Below are 25,485 nucleotides of genomic sequence, written 5' to 3' on the forward strand. Positions count from 1 at the left end.
TCAATTCCGTCTCAGCTGATGAGACACGATCAGGATCATCATACAACAACCCCAAAGCAGAAAAAAAACTATCCACTGATCTAAAGCATGGATCACTAGGTTGGAGAGAAAAGGCCCATCCCTGAGGTTCTTTGCGCAAAAGTGACATTATGAACCCTATGCACTGTGATTCATCACCAGAGGATCTGGGTCTCAAACAAAAATACAATAAACAAGCATTTTTAAAGGAAAAAAAATCTTGTTGTTCACCAAAAAATAAATCAGGCAATCGTAACTTTGGCTCCACAAAATGCGCTCCAGATCAGCTACTCATGTGTTGTTGGAGCTCGGCCACCTCCAGAGAGAGTCCCTGCAGGCGTTGAGCCAAATCCTGAACTGACACCATTATGGAAACTGGAGGTCTTTCCTTAGAGAAAATTTTTTTAGGCTGGACTTACTGTTATGATCTGCTACAAGCACTAAGGAAAGACAGGAGATCTGTCCCTGCAATAGAACTAAGCTAGATCCCTACGATGTAACAGGGAACCTGATCCTGCGACCAGACCCGCTAAAGTCCTCAGCTAGTCTGAACGAAGACCTATAGATGTGAGGGAGGGATCCCTACAAGAACTAGGGACTGGGAGAAAGATGGACACCTCCTAGCAGAAATTGTACCAGTAAAAAGACAAACACACAACATAGAACATAGAGGTCAAAAGACCTAGCTAAACTGACTGAGAAAGGTAACAAAGCACCTGGCTAGCTTAAGAGTAGAAATTACAATGAAGTCCAGCAAGGCCAGAAGTGCGGAGCAGGATTAAATAGGCAAAAACGGTCATGTGACTAGCATAATAGAAAAAAACTAACAGGAGAGTTCTAACAGTTGTCCTGTGGACAGATTCTCCCACCTGAGCGGTGGGTCTCTGCAGCTCCTCCAGAGTGATATTGGGCCTCTTGACTACTTTTCTAATTAGTGCTTTCCTTACTTGGAATGTCAGTTTAGGTGGACGGCCATGTGTTGCAAGATTTGCAGTTGTGCCATACTCCTTCCATTTTTGAATGATGGATTGAATAGTGCTCCATGAGATGTTCAGTGCTTGGGCTATTTTTTTTATAACCTAACCCTACTTTACTCTTCTCCACAACTTTTTCCCTGACATGTCTGGTATGTTCCTTGGTTTTCATGAAGTTGTTTGCTCTCTAATGTTCTCAAACAAACATCTGAGGCCTTTACAGAACAGCTGTAGTTGTACTGAGAAGAAATTACACACAGATGGACTCAATTTAATAATTATGTGACTTCTGGAGGCAATTGGTTAACCAGGATTTTATTTAGGGGTATCAGACTACAGCTGGCTGAATACAAATGCACATCACAATTTTCAGATTTATATTTTTAAAATAATTAAAAAAACATGTATCATTTCCTTTACAGTTCATAAATACTTGCTATACTTGTGGGTGTAATGTGAAAAAATGTGAAAAAGTTCACAGGGTATGAATACTTTTTCATAATTATCTTTAGCCCATTCATCAAATGCAATGGCTTCCAATTCACTAACTGTTGTTAAGAGAATGGTCCAAAAAGTTAAGAAATGAAATCATTGCCTTACAGAAGCAAGGAAAAGGATACAAAAAGATAAGTGTTATGGTTAATATTTTATTTATATCTATATATCTAGCTTTAATATCTTTGTGTTTTTGTATGCTTAGTATACGTTTTGTTCATAAAAGCAACAAGACAGGATATTGGTTTACTGAAGAGCTGTTGAAAACATTGATAACCAGTTTTCAGGAGTCAACTTTTATGTTGTAACTTACATTTCCTTTTTTTTTGGTAATTTACTTTTTTCTGTGAAGACAATAAAAACCCTCTTTAGGGTCAAACAGGTTTTGTACACAGATAGACTCCTGTGTAAGCTTTTGTCTCTGATGCATCGTTCCCTAATTTGACTATTGCAGGGAGATCTGGAGACCCCTTGTGTCTCACCCGAAATGATCTCTCTCAGGAAAGTGGTTTCCATGACAATAGGCTCCTAAATATACAGTTGGAAACATAGTTTATGTGGCGCCCATGAGGGTTCAGTCGCCACAGGGGTACTGCACCTCAGCTGAGGTGTGGTATCTCCTCTTCCAGGTAAGGATGGATCATCTCACAGGACCCCACTTAACACTACACCACTCCTGTCCTGAAGGGGGACTAAATGCACCAGGGTGCTGCCCCGGCCCGGGATAGAGGAGATGGGGGGAACCAAAGATAGGGGGAACCATGTAGTGGGTGAGTGTGGAGGACACACTTTTAGGAAACACTTATTGATTCATATTTAATCTACGGCCATCTTAGGTTCAAGGTCTTTGATTGAGGGTCTTCTGTCAGGGTCCAGCAAGAGACTGTAGCTGACTGAAGGTTCGCGGTCCTCGTACTCTGGCCTTGAGACAAGGAGCGGGTCAGAGTTAACCACTGTCTCTACCCGGTCAAGGTCCTGTCCTAAGAGGGCCTTGGAGGGGAGCAGAGGAGATAGGCTCCATAGGCAAAAGGATGGAGCGGAGTCGCCACCTGTATTCTTTACTCTGGCCTAGCCAGAGGGATTCCTGTTGCAAAAGGGGTAACCGGCCCCCGACATCTGACTTTGTTACTTCACGTCTCAGTCAGAAAAGCCCGGAGGCTTAGTGGATCCCAGGGATACGGACGGAGCGGAGTCGCCACCTGTATCTCTCACACTGCGTTTATCCAGTGGGACCCGGCCTTACACCACGTTCGAACCACACACAGTCAGGAGAAGACTCAGTGGGAGAACTTACCAAGGAAAGGAACACACACCAGAGGGGTCTTGACAGGTGCTCCTGATCTACCTGGGAAGTGTTGAACCCCCTTCCCGGTGGCCGCAGTACGCCGTGTGTAGCAGAGAGAAGCTTTGCGGCTGAAAGTTCATCTAAAGTGCGTAAAGACCCGGATGACTTCATACACTGCCTCAGCTTGTTTATTCCTGCGCGGCACTACACCCACCATGCTTCCACATAGTCCTTTTACCCGCTGCCCTGAGGCCTACTCCGCCTGTGGGGAGTAGCACCATCTGAGCTGCTAGAACACTGGCCGCAGAGGACTGACGCAGCGCTGGTGGCCGTCACCAGGAACCGCAGGTGGCGTAGTCGGAATACCACTCATCCTTGAAAGCCCAATATTTTTATGTGACAGCCCTGGGCACGGAACGGGTCGAGGCCACGACTGCATCCCCCGCGACCCCTACACTGACCCGGCTCCGAGTAACCCCACCGCTCAGGGAGGACGAGGTGTCACATTTACACATTCAAAGTTAAATAAATGGTGGCTACACTACCTGGATGTGGCAGAAAGAACAAGCTATAACTTACAACCACCAGATTCTAGAGGCAGGTGGTCAAACATCCTTGAATGACTGCAAAAGACTTGCGACAATATACTCAAAACCATATAAGTAAGCCCAGTTGCGTACCGCCAATGGCGGCAGACCACGCCACTGCTATGGGGCCCGTGACCGCGTTGGGCCCGTGAGCCAAGGGGCCCCAAGCAGCGGGGGAACCCAAGCAGCGTGGGGACGAGTTGTATAGGTGAGTATTGGTGGATAGTGGTGGGGGGAGGGAGGTTGCGGCGGAGTGGAGCACACACAGTAGCCGTTGAAGCAGCTACCACATGTGCCCACTGCTAAAGGGACATGAATATTCCCTCTTCTCCACTCCCATGGGCGTGGAGAAGAGGGAATATTCATTCTCTTTAGTAGTGGGCACAGAGGAGTGCTGAGTCGCAGCTCCTGCTGACAGTGCCCGCTACTAAAGAGAATGCATATTCACGCTTCTCCACTCCCATCGTCCTGGCGTGGAGAGGAGTGAATATGCTGGCAGCAGCAGCTCACCTCGGGATCTGAGAATGCGCGTTGCTCAGATGCCGACATGAGCTGAAGCAGATAGGACGCAGCGCTGGAGGAGAGGTGAGGAAGGAAGGTGAGTATTAGTGTTTATTTTTTTTGTGTGCGCAGTGATTGGGGAATGAGGGGGCCATATATACCAGGATTGGGGGATTGAGGGGACCACATATACCAGGATTGGGGGATTGAGGGGGCCACGCATACCAGGATTGGGGGATTGAGGAGGCCACGCATACCAGGATTGGGGGATTGAGGAGGCCACGCATACCAGGATTGAGGGATTGAGGAGGCCACGCATACCAGGATTGGGGGATTGAGGAGGTCATGCATACCAGGATTGGAGGATTGAGGAGGCCACACATGCCAGGATTGGGGGATTGAGGAGGCCACACATACCAGGATTGGGGGATTGAGGAGGCCACACATACCAGGATTGGGGGATTGAGGAGGCCACACATACCAGGATTGGGGGATTGAGGAGGCCACGCATACCAGGATTGAGGGATTGAGGAGGCCACGCATACCAGGATTGGGGGATTGAGGAGGTCATGCATACCAGGATTGGAGGATTGAGGAGGCCACACATGCCAGGATTGGGGGATTGAGGAGGCCACACATACCAGGATTGGGGGATTGAGGAGGCCACACATACCAGGATTGGGGGATTGAGGAGGCCACACATACCAGGATTGGGGGATTGAGGAGGCCACACATACCAGGATTGGGGGATGAGGGATGCCATACCTACCAGGATTGGGAAATTTACTATTAGCTGCTGCATTTCCCACCCTAGGATTACACTCGAGTCAATACGTTTTTCCAGTTCTTTTGTAGTAAAATTAGGGGCCTCGGCTTACACTGGGGTCAGCTTATTTAAAATATACGATATTTTAAAAATCAGTGAGTATGTGGTGCCCATAATACTGCAGGACTGTGGGGTGCATTATACTATATGGGGGCTGCATTTTACCCTATGGGGTGTGTAATATACTGTATGGAGGACTGTGGGGAGTGAATTATATTCTATGGAGGACCATGGGAAGTTCATTATATTATATGGAGGATTATGGGGGGCGCATTATACTATATGGAGGATTATGGTGGCGAATTATACTATATGGAGGATTATCAGTGGCGTATTATAATATATGAAAGGCTATGTGGGGCCATTATAATATTTTGAGGGCTATGTGGGGGGCCATTATACTGTTTGGAGTGCTAGTGCAGGCCATTATACTGTATGTAAGCCCATTATAGTGTATGGAGGGCTCTGTGGGGGTCACAGTTGGTGTCACCATACTTTGCCTTGGGAGTTGAAGTGGGGTACTGTAGGGTCATTATACTGTGCATGTGGAGGCTAATGTGGAGGAATGCACCATGGGGGTATCATACTGTGTTTGGGGGGCACTTTTGTCGGCATCATACTTTATGGGGAAATGAAAGAGGGATCTAGGACTTTAGCAGGAGGAAAATTACTATGTAAAGGCTGGAAAGTTGTGAGATCTGCTCTTCTGTGACACAGACAAATATTTATTTATTTGGGGGGGGGGGCAATTAGAGCTTCTGCTATGGGGCCCCATGATTTCTATGTACGCCCCTGAGTAAGCCACTAAAGTTTTAGGAATTAATTTCTGTGCGACAATTAAATGAAACAGGAACTTTACTGGCCTATGGATCAGCGGTATAATTGTAGAAGGAAGAATGAAGCGTATGCTGAAAAGAACACCCTGTCTACAGTGAAGAAATGAAGTGGCTTAGTGATGCTCTGGAGCTGCTTTGCTTCCACTGGCATTGAAAACCTGCAGTATCAGAAGAGCAAGGTAGATTAAAAAAAAGGATGTGAAAATCCTAGAAGAAAAATGTCATGCTTTTTGTGAGGAGGCTAGAGCTAGGGCATCATGGGACCTTGCAACTTGAGAATAATACCAAGCAAACATCAAAGTCCATCAAGATTTGGTTTCAGTAGAAGTCCTAAAGGGTTCTAGTGTGGCCATCGCCTGACTTGATCCCCATAGACAATTTTTGTTGTGAATTGAAGATGGTTGCAGCATGTAAACCCAAAAATATTATTGAACTTTGCTAAGATTCCTCAGGATTATTGACAAAAGCTGTCTGGTATCTATCTGTACATCATGTTTGCAGAATTTCATAAAAGCCAAAGAGTGGTCTACTAATTAAACGCATTTTCTCATTTTGTGTTGCATTTGGAGAAAGCAATTGCTATATTAGTTGCGTTAATCTATTTCAATTGTTCTTGTTTTATTTGTTTATTCCAAATAGCAGAAAATTTTCACATTTTGTTAATATGCAAATTGCCTCTTCAGAGAAAAAGAGGACTTGAACTCTATAGCGCCACCTATTGGAAGTAGCAATCCTACAAGTCACAATCAACCCTTTAACGAGTCGTGCAATATGACTTAGGATAAAAGCCAAATCAGAATCTCAATTTGCAGACACGGTGTTTCTGGCTGTTGGCCCTCGTCAGTGCAATGTATGAGAACTGATTTAGCTAGATGAGAGGCTCTGGACTGAGGTCTAAGGAGTAACATTTCTCCTTGTGGAGAGTGACATACCGGCTCTGGCACGTCAAGGTAAGGAGTCTTATTCGCCGTGCAATGCTCCTCTGGGAAATTTAATATGCAAATTGCTTCTTCAGAGAAAAAGAGGACTTGAACTCTATAGCACCACCTATTGGAAGCAGCAGTCCTACAAGTCGCAATCAACCCTTTAACAAGTCGTGCAATATGACTTAGGATAAAAGCCAAATCAGAATCTCATAGCCTCCTTACCTTGACGTGCCAGAGCCGGTATGTCACTCTCCACAAAGAGAAACGTTACCGCTTAGACCTACATTTTGTTAAGAAATTTAATTTGCAATGGGGGTGAAGAATTTTGATTGCAACTGTATGTACTGTGCATGCTACATAAATTGTGATTTTTTTTTTTACTCCTGAAAACTAGTGTTGGGGTAATCATAAATTCCTCCAATGAGCATGCCTGCATCACTATCAACAGTGTGGCAAGTCAGCTTATGCATTGTCTGGTGTTGTGTTAGACTGGGCATTCCAGATGTTTCTGATAATGAAACATGATGAATATTAATTGAAATTCTAGAATCTACATGCCATGAGGATACACATTTGCAAACCGATTTGCTGTACATGTGATTCAATGAAGAAAATAATGATCAAAACTCTTCTCATAAAGGGTATTAAATCAGTGAACTGAACAATGCTAAGAACTTGATCTTTTCATGTATTAAATCTGTTGGTTAAAAATTACTTAATAATATAAAGAAATTTAAAAAATACTAAATATGTGTATGAACATAAATCATCATCAATGATAATGGCATTTGTTTAAAGAACTGTGCTGGAACTTACCAATAATATGTTAAAAACAGAAAGTTTGGCAAAGTGACAGCCAGTTGTAACCATCTCCAATTAGTAATGACATAAGCCACTCCAGCAAGTGCAATAAGTCCAACAGTGAATGCTACTTGGTACACAATTCCTACTGTTCTTCTGTGGTCCAAGCCAACAAATTCTGCAACTAAAATAATTGCAAAATAGTATTGTTACATTTGTAGAGTTGTGTAAAAGATTATTCTGTGGATATAAAAATGTCAATTTTTGTTTGTGGATAGAAAGTACTAAAACTTTCTGATTTGTCTTCCTGTTTAGTTTCATTAAATTGTAAAGTCGTTGGGTTCATAGATAAAATTTAAGTCTTTACTAATCTGCGATGTCACAGACTAAATTACAGCAGATGCCAAAATCAAATTTAACTTTGACTTCAACATTTCCTATGTGACCACTGTACACCTACATGTGTAAATTGAAGCAACAGTAGAGTAAGTGCCTTGAGGTGGGAAATACATAAAATGTATCACCAGGATACTCCTTATTCTCTTCTTTATTTACTTATTTTTAATAATTCATAATTTTAACAATTGTCTTGCCGCAATGATGTCTTCTATGCTTTCTATGCCTTGACTTCCTGAGGAATGTGTTCATCTAAACAGCAATAAATCATAGATCATTGCCAATAGGTAATTGGTACCAAGGTGAATAAATGTGTTATTTGGTCACTTATCAGGGAAAAGTGTTCCAACAGTGTAACAGTATGATACTATGTGTGTACTATATGAATATATGAAACTACATGTACAATGCACCATTTTGCTGGGGTGTGTATGTATGTGTTAAAGAACAGCTAGACAGCACACACTGTCGGGTAATTTGCTTAAAATTGGGTTTTATTGTATTCACAAGAATAAATAAATTATAAACACATAAAACATATATCAAAACACTGTCACAGGTGTGTCAGATGTAACAGACAGTCGCTATGCATCTGACTGCAGAAGGACTCTGCGTTTGGCATTGCTGACGCCTTCTTAATCCTTCTAACTTTTGGACCCAGCAGCAACCTCCCTCCTGCTCTGATTGACATACCCTGGTCTGGGTGTTTATAAACTCTCTGTCGGTGATATTTTCATTTTCCCTTGTGAAGGCTTGGAGCTATAGAAGTCTGCTAGCTTCCTCTCTGGTGCCCTTGGAGGATGTTTGGTGTTATCTCTCTGGTGTCTGCTCAAGCTAAGTTTTCCCCCTTTTGTTTGTCTCCCTTGTTGTCTTTAGTTTAATGTGGGGACTGACCAGTGCTCACCCCCCTTCCCTATCTAGAGCCTAGCTCTAGGGAGATACAAGGCTAAGGTTTCCTGCTCGGCGATTGGTGTGGAACCACTATAGGGGTGGTAGGGTAGGCACCGTGTTATTAAATCTGCCTAGGGGTTTCCACTCCCCCTTTACCTAGTGTCTGGGCTTCCTTCCCCTCATCATTTCGTGTTGCACTTAGTCTTTCCCACACTGTGCGTGACAAACAAGCAGCACACCAGCTTTTACCCTTCCCTGGTTTATGTCTGTCATCTTTTCACCGGGGCATACTAGATGTGGCCACATGATTAGGTTAGCCATTTATGACCCCAAAAGATTCTTCCCCCATATTAACAGTAATAATTAATTACCTCCATATAGTAATTAATATCAATCTCCACACATTAATATAAAAATAATAAAACATCTGTATGATTCTCATGTTGATAAAACATTCTCCAATCTAACTTTATTTGTACCATGTATTTTTATAAATTCATTTTTCTAAATGCATGATGCCTACAGGAAAACATGGTGGAGTCCTTATGTGGGGCTGCATGAGTGCTGCTGGTGTCGGGACCTCGATTTCATTGATGGTGTCATGAATTCACAGAAGTAATGCTCTATATTGAAAGAGAAGATGCTACCATCACTCTGTGCCCTTGGTAGACAAGCACTTTTTCAATATGACAATCCAATACACACATCTGTTTAATTTATAATGAATAGGATGAAAGCGATGCGGTGGGCAAGAATTACAATAATTAATAATTATATAATCAATACACCCCACATCAAAAGCAACAACATCTAGTACTTTGGAGTAAACCAAACTCACCAGTGATATTTTGAAATGAAAAAATTTATTAATGCAAGATTAAAACAATTCTCCTGGCACTGAGAGGATGTATATACAAATAAAGTGGAAGTGCAAAGAAACAGAAGCATTTGTACCTAACCCAAAGTCTCCATAATGTTAAGCAGTTTAGCAGACATAATATATACTGTCATGGAAAAAAGTAAAATGCTTCCAGAGAGAAGAGCTAGCACTCTCCTCTGTGTGGCTGACCCCCTCATTTGGAATTTGGTAAACATAGATGCGCCAATGGCTTAACAGATGTGAGGCCCGGTTTCAGGAATGTGGAGCTTATTTACGACCAATGTCTTTGCGTGCTTATTGGAAAAATAATAAGGGAAGTTTGCATGAACTGCTTCGATCCAGTAGATAGGAAAATCTTATTTTCGGAAACATGATGAAGTGGTGAATGCAAAGCACAGTTTCAAGTTGCTGCACGATGACCAGAATCATGTCAATTGAAAAAGGAGCTGATACACGAGGCTACACCTGGCGTATCTGGTTTCTATGTAAAGATAAAATCATGATAGAAAAGATGACGTCGATATCAAGCACATGCGATGTTCTGAAGCAAAGATATAGTCAATTTAGGAAATCTCATAATTTTCTGAAACTGAAAAGTCCCACCCTGCAGGTGTAAGGATGGGAGGGGGTGTAGGTGTAACTTAGGAGCTAATAAAAGGCAAATGACAACTTTTAGGCATGTCAGTACTTGGAGGAGCAGTTCTGTGTTGGTTCTGTCCGTTTTTCTGGAGAAGCCTCCCTCTATATAGCTGAAGCCATAGCTGTGACGACTGGTCTACTAAGTTTTCTTGGTTTATCCTTTTATTTTATGTAACTGTATATTCTGTATTGTTTTGTCCCCTTTGTAAAATCTTTTGTATATTTTTGTAAACACTGTCTATCGTTCCGGATTAAATATAAAATGTAATAGTTCTGTTCCTTGTGTTCCGTAAACTGCACCCGAAGCCATATGCTACCAGAATCAGAACCAGATGCCCAGGCAGCCTGTATAAAACCTGATTTGTGGTGGCTAATAATCTTTTTTGGGTTATCGTGAAGTTAGCAGTGATCGTACGGGGGTATATACATATATTCAATGTGTTGGAATCCGGAGGTGTACATGTCATACGCACACTGTTAGTTTTCCAATAACTAGCCTGTTAATGCAAACAGCCTGCGGCCTCATACATTAGTCGTCGGCTAATCGTGTAATTGTCCGGAAGATAGAGGACTGTTCGCTCAAGTGATCACGGCGGTGGTTCGGCGTGACCTTCCTGGGCTGCGATAATCTTGATAAATAGGTGGCAAGTGGTGGGATATTACAGAACATCAGTGGCTGAATTGAGCAATGATTCCTGTCACTGAAAACTTGCACGATTCTTGCAAGAATTCTGTGCAAAGTTTTAAGGAATCAGACTCAGTGTTTTAATATTTTTTATCTGGGACATTACTTTATGTGTAGCAGTTGCATCCCCCTTTCTCTTGCTTTTCTGTCTATATTTGTTTCTCAATGATGGCTACAGGTGGAGACCCCTGGTATAACCAGCAGTCCAAGGACACTCTTATTGCCCGGTGTGAGCTGACACAGGTTGACTGCAGAGGCAAAACCAGGCACCAAATGATTCCTGAATTGTTGCAAGGGTTGCGATAGGGAGGTCAGCCAAAGCCTGGATGGCACTGCTGCAGAGGAAAGGTGTGTCTCACAGACTGTCAGGGGGTAGGAAAACAGGATCCCCAGCCTGTCAGCCTGGTGGAAAGGTGTGTACCACAGCCTGTCAGTTGGCCGGAATGTAGTATTCGGAGTTTGTCAGTGTGGTGGGAAAGTTGCAGCCTGTCAGACAAATGGGAAAGGGTTGTTATTCCCCGAGAAGACAGCTTACATAGCCATTGTAACCCACAGCCAGAGAGCTCAGAATGCAGTTAACGCCCTGCCTTCTAGACCCTCCTCATCCAGCGGGATAACAGGGCCAGTTAGTGACCCAGAGCAGATACCAGAGGGTTCCTGTAAGGTTGGGGCCTTAGAATCACTTTTGACTACCTTTAGTCAGGAGTCTCAGACCTGTCTGGTGGCAGTGAGTGACATCCCAGAGAAGCTCATCTCAGAACCCCAGAAGGAGATGGTACTGTGGGATCCAGGAAGATTAAGCCGTAAGAATTGATTGGGAGATGATCTGTAAATTGATGTCCCATGCAATCTCTAAAAGGGGAAGGTGTCATGGAAAAAAGTAAAATGCTTCCAGAGATGAGAGAATAGCTAGCATTCTCCTCTATGTGGCTGACCCCCTCCTTTGGAATTTGGTAACCATAGATACGCTAATGGCTAAACAGATGTGAAGCCTGGCTTCAGGAATGTGGAGCTGATTTATGACCTAGATAAGCACTTTAGAAACTAAGTTTTTGGAATGTCTTTGTGTGCTTATTAGAAAAATAATAAAGGAAGTTTGCATGAACTGCTTTGATGCAATAGATAGGAAAATCATATTTTCAGAAATGTGACGAAGTGGCGAATGCAAGTCACCGTTTCAAGTCGCTGTCGTGTAATTGTCCGGACGATAGGGGGCAGCAGAGAGCTGTTCGCTCAAGAGATCACATCGAGTGGTTCGGCGTGAACTTCCCAGGCTGCGATAATCTTGACATATACCCATTCATATGCCATTATATAAAGAACAAGCCAAAGCAGCCAGAGTAAGTGAATACAGTATGAAACTCACTAAGGTTGCTTACCCATATTAATGAAGGGGAGAAACTCACCTGCCACCAGAGCCCCGACGTGCGTTTCACACTTGCTGTTACGAGGGCTTTTTCACTATTGCTTGTGTGTATTATACACAGGAGTACTTCACCTCTAATTTAGATACATGTAGAGGGAGCACTTCACTGTAAGGTTATGCTACCAGCCCAGGTTACTTTTTTGTGCTATGTCCTTTTGCTGATGATTACATCTAGTATTTTGTATGACCTGCATTAATTTTAAGCACAGCACAAAGTCTTCTTGGCATGGAGTGAATAAGGTGGCAACATATTGCAACATTTATCTTTTTCTATTAGGGCCTGGATGTTGGATGGAGAGTGATGCTCAACTCGTCTCTTTAAAATTCACCATAGGTGTGTGTCTCCTGATCTGAACTCAACCAAAATACCTCTGGGGAATTTTGTAGAGACAAGTTGATCTTGGTGCTTGGTCATGCAGGTCATACAAAATACTAGATGTAGTTGTTTTTGATGTGGGGTGTATTCATTTTTACAGTAAAAAATCTGAATAAAACTGAAGATTTTGTAATGAAAGTCATATTATTAACCTTACTTTCATGGTATGGGTTAAAGAAACTCAGTCTTGTCAAGATCTTGGAAATTATTCTTGTGTTCGGTGAGATATTGAGTAAAATCTTAGTGAGCACTGTATATATAAACATATACATACATACATATATATATATATATATATATATATATATATATATACACAGTACAGACCAAAAGTTTGGACACACCTTCTCATTTAAAGATTTTTCTGTATTTTCATGACTATGAAAATTGTACATTCACAATGAAGGCATCAAAACTATGAATTGACACATGTGGAATTATATACTTAACAAAAAAGTGTGAAACAACTGAAAATATGTCTTATATTCTAGGTTCTTCAAAGTAGACACCTTATGCTTTGATGACTGCTTTGCACACTCTTGGCATTCTCTTGATGAGCTTCAAGAGGTAGTCACCGGAAATGGTCTTCCAACAATCTTGAAGGAGTTCCCATAGATGCTTAGCACTTGTTGGCCCTTTTGCCTTCACTCGGCGGTCCAGCTAACCCCAAACCATCTCGATTGGGTTCAGGTCTGGTGACTGTGGAGACCAGGTCATCTGGCGTAGGACCCCATCACTCTACTTCTTGGTCAAATAGCCCTTACACAGCCTGGAGGTGTGTTTGGGGTCATTGTCCTGTTGAAAAATAAATGATGGTCCAACTAGATGCAAATCGGATGGAATAGCATGCTGCTGCAAGATGCTGTGGTAGCCATGCTGGTTCAGTATGCCTTCAATTTTGAATAAATCCCCAACAGTGCCACCAGCATAGCACCCCCACACCATCACACCTCCTCCTCCATGCTTCACGGTGGGAACCAGGCATGTAGAGTCCATCCGTTCACCTTTTTGGCGTCGCACAGACACGGTGGTTGGAACCAACGATCTCAAATTTGGACCCATCAGACCAAAGCACAGATTTCCACTGGTCTAATGTCCATTCCTTGTGTTCTTTAGCCCAAACAAGTCTCTTCTGCTTGTTGCCTGTCCTTAGTGGTTTCCCAGCAGCTATTTTACCATGAAGGCCTGCTGCACAAAGTCTTCTCTTAACAGTTGTTGAAGAGATGTGTCTGCTGCTAGAACTCTGTGTGGCATAGACCTGGCCTCTAATCTGAGCTGCTGTTAACCTGCGATTTTTGAGGCTGGTGACTCAGATAAACTTATCCTCAGAAGCAGAGGTGACTCTTGGTCTTCCTTTCCTGGGGCGGTCCTCATGTAAGCCAGTTTCTTTGTAGCGCTTGATGGTTTTTGCAACTTCACTTGGGGACACTTTCAAAGTTTTCCCAATTTTTCGGACTGACTGACCTTCATTTCTTAAAGTAATGATGGCCACTCGTTTTTCTTTATTTAGCTGCTTTTTTCTTGCCATAATACAAATTCTAACAGTCTATTCAGTAGGACTATCAGCTGTGTATCCACCAGACTTCTGCACAACACAACTGATGGTCCCAACCCCATTTATAAGGCAAGAAATCCTACTTATTAAACCTGACAGGGCACACCTGCGAAGTGAAAACCATTTCCGGTGACTACCTCTTGAAGCTCATCAAGAGAATGCCAAGAGTGTGCAAAGCAGTCATCAAAGCAAAAGGTGGCTACTTTGAAGATAAGATAATATAACATAATATAAGACATAAGATAATTATATAAGATAATATAAGACATATTTTCAGTTGTTTCACACTTTTTTGTTAAGTATATAATTCCACTTGTGTTAATTCATAGTTTTGATGCCATCAGTGTGAATGTACAATTTTCAAAGTCATGAAAATACAGAAAAATCTTAAAATGAGATGGTGTGTCCAAACTTTTGGTCTGTAATATATATATATATATATATATATGTATATACGCACACAACAAGAGTTTCAGACAAATTTAACACATCCTGCTGTCTGATTCCTTTCTTACAAAATTAAAAGGAAGATCACTATAATTAATACTCCACTAAAAGGTGGCTGTAAGAGTCAGTTTCCACTGTAAAGCCTATTTACTTGGATTTTGGGACTTATAGACAAATATTGCGTGTGAGATGTGACTTAGAAAAAAATACTTCCAAGTTGTTTAGGTAAAATAACCAGTGTCATTCATTCAATTGCAAAAAATATAAGACAGATAGCACTCACCGGTATGTAAAAACACTCTTCTTTATTGCTTCATGTAAAAACAGCAAGCAAGGGAGTAAGGGGTAGGTACATCTGTTGGAATACGGCCGTTTCGTGCCTACTTGCGCTTCTACGGGTCACTGAATACAGAGGAAATGACGAAGGTGAGTATTTAACACCTATACACGCCGTCTTGTCGACATATCCAGTGAATGACAAGGAAATCCCATGACTTGCAAACTGGAAAGATTATTAAAAACACATTAAACTAATTATTAACAGTGATGACTCATAAGAAGATTGACATTTCTATCTCGTCATTAAAGCCAGTGAGACCCTGAGGAGTGAGACTGTTCTGGACTAACAACTCTTTGAAGTCTTATCTTGATTGTGGAAGAGTACCAAGAGGGCAGCAAGGATTGTATTGCCACTTGGGAAAGCATTCTCCTCCGCAGCTCCCAGAAATTGCTAAAGTTAGTACTAGAAGAAAATAATAAAAACTACCAAGACATCATTACAGAGCTGGAAAAAGCCAAGATGGAGCTTAAATCACGCCTGACTGAGTCCCAATGATGGCAACTTTAATAAAAAACTAGATAAAAAAATGTTTTTTACACAAACAGAGATTAAACAGAAGAAATGTGATGAATTCACTAGAGACAAAGAGGACTTTGATTCTGGCAATGTTTTTTCTTGCAATTAATACAACAGGAAATTTCTGTCCAATACTAACAGAAATTCTCGCTACAGAAGACGCAATAGGACGCGACTCCTTAAGGAATATTGGACCACTGGCTCAGATTCTAGCCTAAATGAGGATGTTATTCTCAAACAGGACGTCAATAATACAGACCTTTTAGGACACAATCCAAGGGGAGCAGAGAAGGAAGGAGAACAAGGAGGGGTCCAGGAAATGGCAATTATCATCAAAACCGCAAGAGAAAGCAGGTCACCTGGCGGTAGCCACTTCTGAAGATCAGTATATAATCATGAATCATTGTCTTTGCTCTCCAAGGGATTAAAATATTGTGTCCCTGAAAACTTTGACTTTACTAATTATGAAATTGATTTCTATAAAGCTATGAGAAAGTTGCATCTATTTAAAATGTTCTCTTCCTCCCCACAGGGAATACATCAACCCCCGGAGGGAGAAATTCCCTGCACCGTGGGTCCACTTGTTTTTTTGTTCATAATGCAAATGATACCGCAATAACAAAAATTAGAGATGATGCAATGATCTTAGCAAATTTGACAGATGATGAAGATAATAACTGTAACAATCTTCCCCTTCCTAGCAGCATAGTTCCATTCACAGGTGGAGTAAAATCTACCTATATTCCACCTGTGTCTCCAGGTAACATAGATGTTTTTCAAGAGAAATTCCTGAGGGACGCAGAAGCCATTATCTATCCCAAGTTTCCTGAGAATCTAACTACTGGCGAAATGAAAGCTTTGAAAGAATTAAAAAGTTGGGATGATGTTATCTTTCGAGAGGCGGATAAGGGCGGTAACCTGGTTTTACTAACTAGGATTTTTTTACCATCAGGAAGCCATGAGGCAATTGTCAAATAGTGACACCTACATTAAATTAAAATCAGACCCAACACAAAAATTTAAAAAAGATCTTCAAAGCTTTTTAAGACGCCAGGTAGAACGGAGACTCATCCCAAAAAAAGAGCTGAGACATTGTCTCCACAATTCCCTAGGAAAACTCATTGGTATTTCATACCTAAAGTGCATAAATGCATAAAAACTCCCCCCGAGCGCTCAATAGTGTTGGGAACTGGGTCAGTCACAGAGCCATTGTCACAATATATGGAATGGTTGCTCAAACCAATATTGCCTTCAATTCCCTCCTATGTAAAAGACACCAATGCATTTTTACAAATTTTGGGAGACTTCACGGGGCAGGAAGAATTTACACTTACCTCAATAGATGTGGAAAGCCTCTATACGAGGATTCCACAACTAAAGGGAGTGGAAGGATTTAAGTCAATTTTAGTGAATACAGATATCAGTGCAGAGATGAGAGAATTCATTCTGGAAGGTGTCAACTTTGTACTGACACATAATGCATTTCAGTTTTTGGAGGACTGTTTTTTTCAGCACAATGGTACGGCGATGGGGATGCCGGTGGCGTGCTTTTTCGCTAACCTTTTCTCGCAGTGTTAGAAGAGAGATTCGTGTACTCCACAATGAACCAATATCTGAGATACATTAGATTGTATGTCAGATATGTGGATGACATATTCATAATATGGGCGGGTACGAAGGTTCTCTTTGAGGAATTTGTAGGTTACTTAAATTCATCTAATGATATGAACATGACCTTTACTTCTTGCTTTGGGGGACACCATTTAGAATTTTTAGATGTAATAATTAACATAGAAAACAACACGCTTGCTAAAGAGGTCTTCAGGAAAGCTTCTTCCACAAATTCATTATTGCATTATAAAAGTAGACATCCTTCTTACATCAAAAACTCAGTACCATACAGCCAATTTCTAAGGCTTAGATGAATCAATTCACATGATAAACGGTTTTATGAGCAAGCAGCAGAATTGAAGGAGAGGTTCATGAAAAGGAGCTATCCAGAACCGGTACTTAATAAAGCATTTGAAAAAAACAATTCATTCTCTGAAAAGGGAATTATTGCAGGGAGGTTACAATAATAAAAACAGGACAAAAAAAGAGGAAAAAAAATAAAAAAATGTATTTTCAATTTCAAATTCAGCGCAATGGATAGAGAAATAAGATCTGCCATCCATAGAAATTGGCATATTTTGCAACAAGATGGAGCATTAGCCGAAATAGCAGCTTTAGGTCCTATAATTTCGTGCAGACGCACCAACACCTTAAAAGATCTATTGGTACACAACAGATTAAAGAACCCTTCAAAAAATTGGTTAGCAACAAATTCCTCAAAGGGAAACTTCAAATGTGCCCATTGTAATTTTTGCCAATATCACCTGACAGATAAAGTTCTAAAAATTGGAAGTATTTGCCACAAGGTACAGGATTGTATCTCTTGCCGCACTAATTATGTGGTGTACATAATCCTTTGCCCATGTGGTTTTCATTATATAGGAAAAACCATATGTCCTATATTTATCCGTTTCCGAGAACACTTGAATTCTATACAAACCAGAAAGGGTTCACAAAGGCTTATCCAGCACATTTGGGATTTCCATGGAGGGAATCCACGTGTGCTGAGATTTGCATGTTTAGAGCAGGTCAAACTACCTCCACAAGGTGGGTATTTACATAAACTGCTACTTAGAAGAGAAGCCAGGTGGATCCTCCGCACTAAAGCTCAGGGTCCCACTGGCTTTAATGACAAGATAGAAATGGCAATCTTCTTATGAGTCATCACTGTTAATAATTAGTTTAATTTGTTTTTAATAATCTTTCCAGTTTGCAAGTCATGGGGTCATTCATTGGCTATTTCGACAAGAGGGGGTGTATAGGTGTTAAAAACTCACCTTCGTCATTTCCCCTGTATTCAGTGACCCGTAGAAACGCACATAGGCGCAAAACGGCCATCATCCGACAGGTGTACCTCTTACTCCCTTGCTTGCTGTTTTTACATGAAACAATAAAGAAGAGTGTTTTTACATACTGGTGAGTGCTGTCTGTCTTATATATTTTTGCAATTGCTGGAACTGATTCTTTTGACAAGCACCCGATGTATGTGGGAGAGGTGTGTGCTCTGCAGACTGGGGAGCGCTGAAAGCACAACAGTGCAGTGGTGCCGGCTTTTTTCTGCATGAATTGTCAAGTGTCATTCATTCGACATCAGTGCTTCAACTTACCTAGAACGTATGCCGACAACCAACTGCCTTTGCTAACTAAACCCTGAATGAAGCGAAATGTAACAAGCCACGGATATGATGGAGCAAATGCTACTAGGACACCAAATACTGCAGAGATGAAGAGTGATATTAATAGGCATGGTTTACGACCAAATCTAAAAAATAAAATAAAATGATATAAATTACTTATGATCCTTTCCTTCTTAAAATAATTCTTGTAACTATTATTTCATATTGTATTCCTATCCAAAAAGCAAAATAATGTTTTTTAATTGAAGCTAAATATTATATTCTGGTCACGGGGAAGGAGTAGGGGCATTTAGTGGGATGAGCCCTGTCCCATGCGGTGGTTCTAAAGACAGCCAGGCCAGCGGACGAGACCACCCACTAACCCTTGTGTCTTCACAGGGCCTTTGTGATCGAGCTGTTTTTATACAAAGGTAATGAAATAATACACAATACATTTCTTATTGATCAATTCAATCTAATTCAGTGTAAACCTAGGTTGGAGTTTTAAATTGCCCCAAATTTATGAAAGTGGTTCATGTTGTTTGATAAATCTCGCAAACTTAAGACAGTCTAAGCTTAAGTTTATGCTATGTACTTGTTAGCTAACTTTGTGCCAGAGATTTACACATTCTTTGGATCATGGTTTCACACATTAAGTCACACCAATTTTCTGAGGGGCTACATCTATTTTTAGTTGGACCATACCTCATTTAGAAAGTATAGAAGTAACGAAAGACAATTTTTAAAGCAAATTGCACCAGAATTCTGGTCTACTTGGCTTGATATATATGCTTTATTGTGTTATAAAACTATAAAATACTGTGTAATAATATTAAATATTAAAAAAAAAATTGTTACACAATTAAACACATAATAATAATACACTACCTGTCTGCAATGTATCCAATAAACATAGATCCAAGAAAGAATCCAAGGTTCACAAATGACTGAAACAGATCCAGCTTCCAAGCATCATCACATACAAGGTTAAACTGAAAGAAGTATTTGTTATAGTTATTTGAAATCTAAGTAAGTATGCACAGTGTTATCAATATTCCTTAATATTTGAAGGGGTTATCCAATTGATTTATTAAAAGGGTCAGAATTACATAAGAAAAATCCATCTTACGATTCTTAACAATCCTATACTGCTTCCTGACGACTCTACGAACTCTATTTTCTACTTAGGCATCTTGAAAAAAAAACACGTGGTCAGCTGCAACCAATGACTGGGTGAAGAGGTTCAATGCTTCTTGTAATTGGCTAAAAAGTTATTTCTAGTTTGTCGAGTGTGTCGAGGGGATCAGTGAGGTGAGTATCACTTCTTTATCATGTCATTGTAACCATTAAAAAAAACTGAAGTGGACAAACCATTTAATAGTAGTGAGAATAATAATAGTTTCTTAACCCTTTATTGAGTATATTGATTACAGAATTATATTTGACCTTTAGACCCTTTAAGATTTTCCAAGGAAAATGGGTTATACCTGAATTTTTATTATGACAGACAGCAGACAAAGATTGGAATTTCAAAATTCCTATAAGAATTGGATTAGGGTTGTGTGTTTCTTTTGTTTTAGCTTATTTCTGTAGTTTACTTCTTCCTTCCCTTTTGCCTGTCTTAGACTTATTTGACACAAGTGCATTGGATCAGGAAGTGCTAAGAGCCATACAGTTGAAACCAGAAGTTTGCATACACTATATAAAAAGACACATTTGCATGTTTTTCTCAATATCTGACATGAAATCAGTATAAACCTTTCCCGTTTTAGGTCAATTAGGATTACCATAGTTTTTGCCAAATGCCAGAATAATGAGAGAGAGAGCATGCTTTAAGGAATTTTTCTTACTTACTGCAAAGTCAAACGTTTACATACATTTCATTAGTATTTGGTACCATTACCCTTAAACTGAATGACTTGGGTCAAACGTTTGGGATATGCTTCCAGAAGCTTCTCACAATAGTTGGTCAGAATTTGGGCCCATTGTTCCTAACAAAACTGGTGTAACTGATCCAGGTTTGTCGCCTTACTCACACCTGCCTTTTCAGCTTTGCCCATAAATTTTCAATAGGATTGAGATCAGGGCTTTGTCATGGCCTGTCACAGGTTTGTCAGAGGTGACAGACAGTCGCCCTGCAGTTGGTTGTAGGAGATCTCTACGTTTGGCATTACAGACATCTTCTTAGAGGCTGGCTGTCTCTAGGACCCAGCGGCTACCTTCCTCTGGCTAATTAGCACCGTGGCCTGAGTGTATAAATATCTGGCGTGTCTGAGAGGGAGGTGCCGGCGATAATCATTACTACTTGTGAGGCTTTAGCAAGAGCAGTACTTCGTCCTCTCTGGAGCTTGCGGCCATGTGCGCACTTGACTGGAGTTATCTAATGCTAAGCAATCCCCCCCCTGTTTGTCTACCCTTGTTGTCTACCGAGTTTAGTGTAGATCGACTAGCACTCATCTCCTCTCCTCCCTAGCCTTAGCCTTATGCCAGGAAAAGTCAGGGCGAGGAACGCGTGTGGCAATTGGTGAAGATCCAATACAGGGACGGTAGTTGAGACAGGGTGACACTAGACCAGACTTTGAGGTCTCCGCTCCCCCCTTTCCCTAGTGTCTGGGCTCCCTTTCCCTCTTCCCTCTGTGTTGCACTGTGTCTTTTCCACACCCTGTGTGACATGGCCACACCAAAACCTTGACTTTGTTATCCTTAAGCCACTGTGTTACAATTTTGGCAGTATGCTTCGGGTCATTGTCTATTTGGAAGATCCATTTCTGCCCAAGCTTTAACTTACTGGCTGATGTCTTGAGATGTTGCTTCAGTATTGCCACATAATCTAATTTTCTCATGATGCCATCTATTTTGTGAAGTGCACCAGTCCTTCCTGCAGCAAAACAACCCCACAACATGATGCTACTACCCCCGTGTTTCACAGTTGGGATGATGTTCTTAGGCTTCCAAGCTTCTCCCTTTTTCCTCCAAACATAACGATGGTCATTATGCCCAAAAAGTTCAATTTTAGCTTCATCAGACCACAGGACATGTCTCCAAAAATTAAGGTCTTTATTCCTGTCTGCATTTGCAAACATTAATCTAGCTTTTTTATGTTTCTTTTGGAGTAATGGCTTCTTCCTGACAGAGTGGCTTTTCAGCCCCTGTTCATACAGTACTCGTTTCACTGTGGATATTGACACAATCTTATCAGCTTCCGCCATCATCTTCACAAGGTCTTTTGCTTTTGTCCTTGGTTTGATATGCACAAGTCGGACCAAAGCACGTTCAACTCTGGGACACAGAACCCATCTCCTTCCTGAGCGATATGATGGCTGGACATTCTTATCTTGTTTGCACTTGCATATAGTTGTTTGTACAGATGAACGAGGCACCTTCAGGTATCTTGAAATTGTACCCAAGGATGAGCCAGACTTGTTCAAGTCCGCAATTCTCTTCCTGATATCTTGGCTGATTTCTTTAGACTTTCCCATGTTGCTACCCAAAGAAGCAGTGTGTTTCAGGTGTGCATTAAAATACATCCACAGGTGTGTCTCCAATTAACTCAGATGTTGCAAAAAAAAACTATCAGAAGCTTCCAAACACATGACAACATCATATGGGCAGTCCAGAATTGTTTAAAGGCATAGTAATATTAGTGTATGTAAACTTTTGACTTTGCAGTAAGTAATAAAAATGACTTAAAACTTTCTCTCTATCTCATTATTCTGGCATTTGGCAAATATTAAAAATTTTGGTAATCCTAACTGACCAAAAATGGGAAAGGTTTATTCTGATTTCATGTCAGATATTGAGAAAAACATGCATATGTGTCTTTTTATATAGTGTATGTAAACTTCTGGTTTCAACTATAGGTGCACCCAAGGGTGAATCGAGGGAGGTACCTAATGTTCAGATGTTACTGAGAGATGTGGGTTATTGAAATACAAACATTAATGGTGGGTACTCACCTGACTGTAATTATTGCTGTACTAAATTTGATTCTGTATTCCTTTATCAATGATGGCTCAGGTGCTATATTCATATACCAATGTTGATGAAAAGAAGCATGCAGGGCAATCTCTCGTACATTTTTTAAATTATTGATTGGCCATGACAAGAAATCTGTAGAAACACTTGAAGAACTAATTGTACCTTTACAAGATAAATTATGTAAAAACTTGTCAGGTAATGAAAAATTGAACAACAACTACATGAGTCATACAAAAAAATGGGAAGCTGATATATGCCTTAACAAGACATGTAAATTCCAGAGCTACTGGCTTTGAGGCACATGTGGTGTTAACATGCTCACTGCACCCCTAGATGAATTCATTGAGAGGTGTAGTTTGTAAAATGGTGTCTCTTATGGGGGGTATTCTGCTGTTCTGGCACCTTAGGAGCTCTGCCAATGTGATATGGCACCGTCAAACTAGTCCAGCAAAATATGATATAGCGCTCCTTCTCTTCTGAATTTTCCCATGTGCCTCAAAAGTAGTTTTCGACCACATATGGGGTATCGGCATACTCAAGAGAAATTGCACAACTAATTATTGGGTCCATTTTCTCCTGCTATCCTTGTGAAAACGAAAAAATTGGGAGCTAAAACAAAATATTTGTAGGGGAAAAAAATTGTTTTTCATTTTCAGAGATCAACGTTGCAAAATTCTGTGAAACACATGTGGGTTCAAGGTGCTCACCACACATCTAGATAAGTTCCCTGAGGGGTCTAGTTTCCAAAATGGTGTCACTTGTGGGAGGTTTCAATTGTTTAGACACATCAGGGGCTCTCCAAACACGACATGACACCTGCAGACCATTCCATCAAAGTCTGCATTCCAAACCGCCACATATGTGGTATCTGCGTACTCAGGAGAAATTACACAACAAATTTTGTTTTCCATTATTTCCTGTTACCCTTGTGAAAATAAAAAAAATTGTGCTAAAAGAACATTTTTGGCCGAAAAATATGAAATTTTTATTTTCACGTCTCAATGTTTTAAACTTCTGTCAAGCACCTGGGGGTTCAAGGTGCTCACCACACATCTAGATAAGTTCCCTGAGTGGTCTAGTTTCCAGAATGGTGTCACTTGTGGGGATCACCACTGTTTAGGCATATCAGGGGCTCTCCAAATGCAACATGGCATCTACTAATTAATGCTGAAAATTTTGCATTGAAAAAGTCAAATGGCGCTCCTTCCCTTCCCAGCCATGCTGTGCGCCCAAACAGTAGTTTTCCTTCACATACTGGGTATCGGTGTACTCAGGAGAAATTGCACACCAAATTTTACAGTGCAATTTCTCCTGTTACCCTTATGAAAATGCTAAATTTGGAGCTAAAAAACATTTTTGTGGGAAATATGTGAAATATTTATTTTCACGGCTCAATGTTATAACTTTCTGTCAAAACCGCCACATATGCGGTATCTGCGTACTCAGGAGAAATTGCACAACAAATTTTGTTTTCCATTATTTCCTGTCACCCTTGTGAAAATAAAAAAATTGTGCTAAAAGAATATTTTTGGGCGAAAAATATGAATTTTTTATTTTCACGTCTCAATGTTTTAAACTTCTGTCAAGCACCTGGGGGTTCAAGGTGCTCACCACACATCTTGATAAGTTCCTTGAGGGTCTAGTTTCCAAAATAGTGTCACTTGTGTGAAATCGCAACTGTTTAGACATATCAGGGGCTCTCCAAATGCAACATGGCGCCCACTAATTATTCCAGCAAATTTTGCATTCAAAAAGTCAAATGGCACTCCTTCCCTTCTGAGCCCTGCCATGCATCCAAACAGTAGTTTTTGCCCACATATGGGGTATTGGCATGCTCAGGAGAAATTGCACAACATATTTTGGGGTCCATTTTTCCCTGTTATCCTTGAAAACATAAAAAAATGCGGGTCTAAAGTAAGATTTTTGCAAAACAAAGTTAAATGTTCATTTTTTTCTTCCACATTCCAAAAATTCCTGTGAAGCACCTGAAGGGTTAATAAACTTCTTGAATGTGGTTTTGAGCACCTTGAGGGGTGCAGTTTTTAGAATGGTGTCACTTTTGGGTATTTTCTGTCATATAGACGCCGTGAAGTCACTTCAAATGTGATGTGAAAGCTAAAAAAATGGTTTTGAGTACTGGAAACAACAATTTGATGATGTAGATATCCCCAAGAAGATTAGAACGGGTTGGAGGTTATTAAGGAAACATTTTATAAATAAGTAGTGGAGAGAAACTCAGTTGAAAATCATGCATGGTGTGATATACTCCTTTAATCTACCAAAAAAAGACCCACTTTCTAATAGACTAATTGCGTGTCCCAAATGCCAACATCCACACTCTGACCTCCTACACGGCCTTTGGTCCTGTCCTGCATCAGTTTCCTATTGGGATCAGGTAGCTGACATGATTAACACCACATGGGGACCAGGTTATGTTCCTTCTCCTTGTCTAGCCCTGCTGCATTTTTGGACTAACATAAACAACCCTAACAAATTAATAGGGAGTCCCCCCAAGTTACTATATACCTGGCTTATATTGGCAAAAAAACATCTCCTAAAACACTTGTTAGATCCCAATATTCCCCCCATTACAGAACTAATAGCACAAATGAAGCACTACATGGAGGTAGAACAACAAGATGCCCTATGTAATAAAGAGAAGCAAGCAGGCAAATTCTTTCTAAAATAGAATCAGTTTATTATAAATTTCTGTTCAATAGAAGACAAAAGGAAAATGGTAGAACCCTTTATATCTACAGCATGGTATATACTAGAAGATCTCAAAAATAACTTAGGTCCACTTCGTTTAACTTAAAATAGAGAAGAGAAAGGTGAGGAGAATAATCAATGGGCCAGGATTTCTGGCAAAGATATACACAC

The 25,485-nt window shown here is 40.8% G+C and overlaps 1 protein-coding gene across 1 annotated transcript in view; it reads right to left on the minus strand.

Annotated features, from left to right (window-relative positions):
* Positions 1 to 25,485, minus strand: part of SLC22A2 (solute carrier family 22 member 2) — a 263,194-nt gene that overhangs the window by 226,647 nt on the left and 11,062 nt on the right. Inside the window, exons 2-4 of the mRNA XM_073672754.1 lie at positions 19,516 to 19,619; positions 18,619 to 18,773; positions 7,265 to 7,433 (exon numbers count right to left, since the gene is read on the minus strand). Of these exons, the coding sequence (XP_073528855.1) occupies positions 7,265 to 7,433; positions 18,619 to 18,773; positions 19,516 to 19,619 (428 nt within the window). The remainder of the gene's footprint in view (positions 1 to 7,264; positions 7,434 to 18,618; positions 18,774 to 19,515; positions 19,620 to 25,485) is intronic.

Source organism: Phyllobates terribilis, unplaced genomic scaffold, assembly GCF_046119375.1.
Source record: "Phyllobates terribilis strain yellow unplaced genomic scaffold, ASM4611937v1 Scaffold_3__8_contigs__length_932513732, whole genome shotgun sequence".
Lineage (NCBI taxonomy): Eukaryota > Metazoa > Chordata > Amphibia > Anura > Dendrobatidae > Phyllobates > Phyllobates terribilis.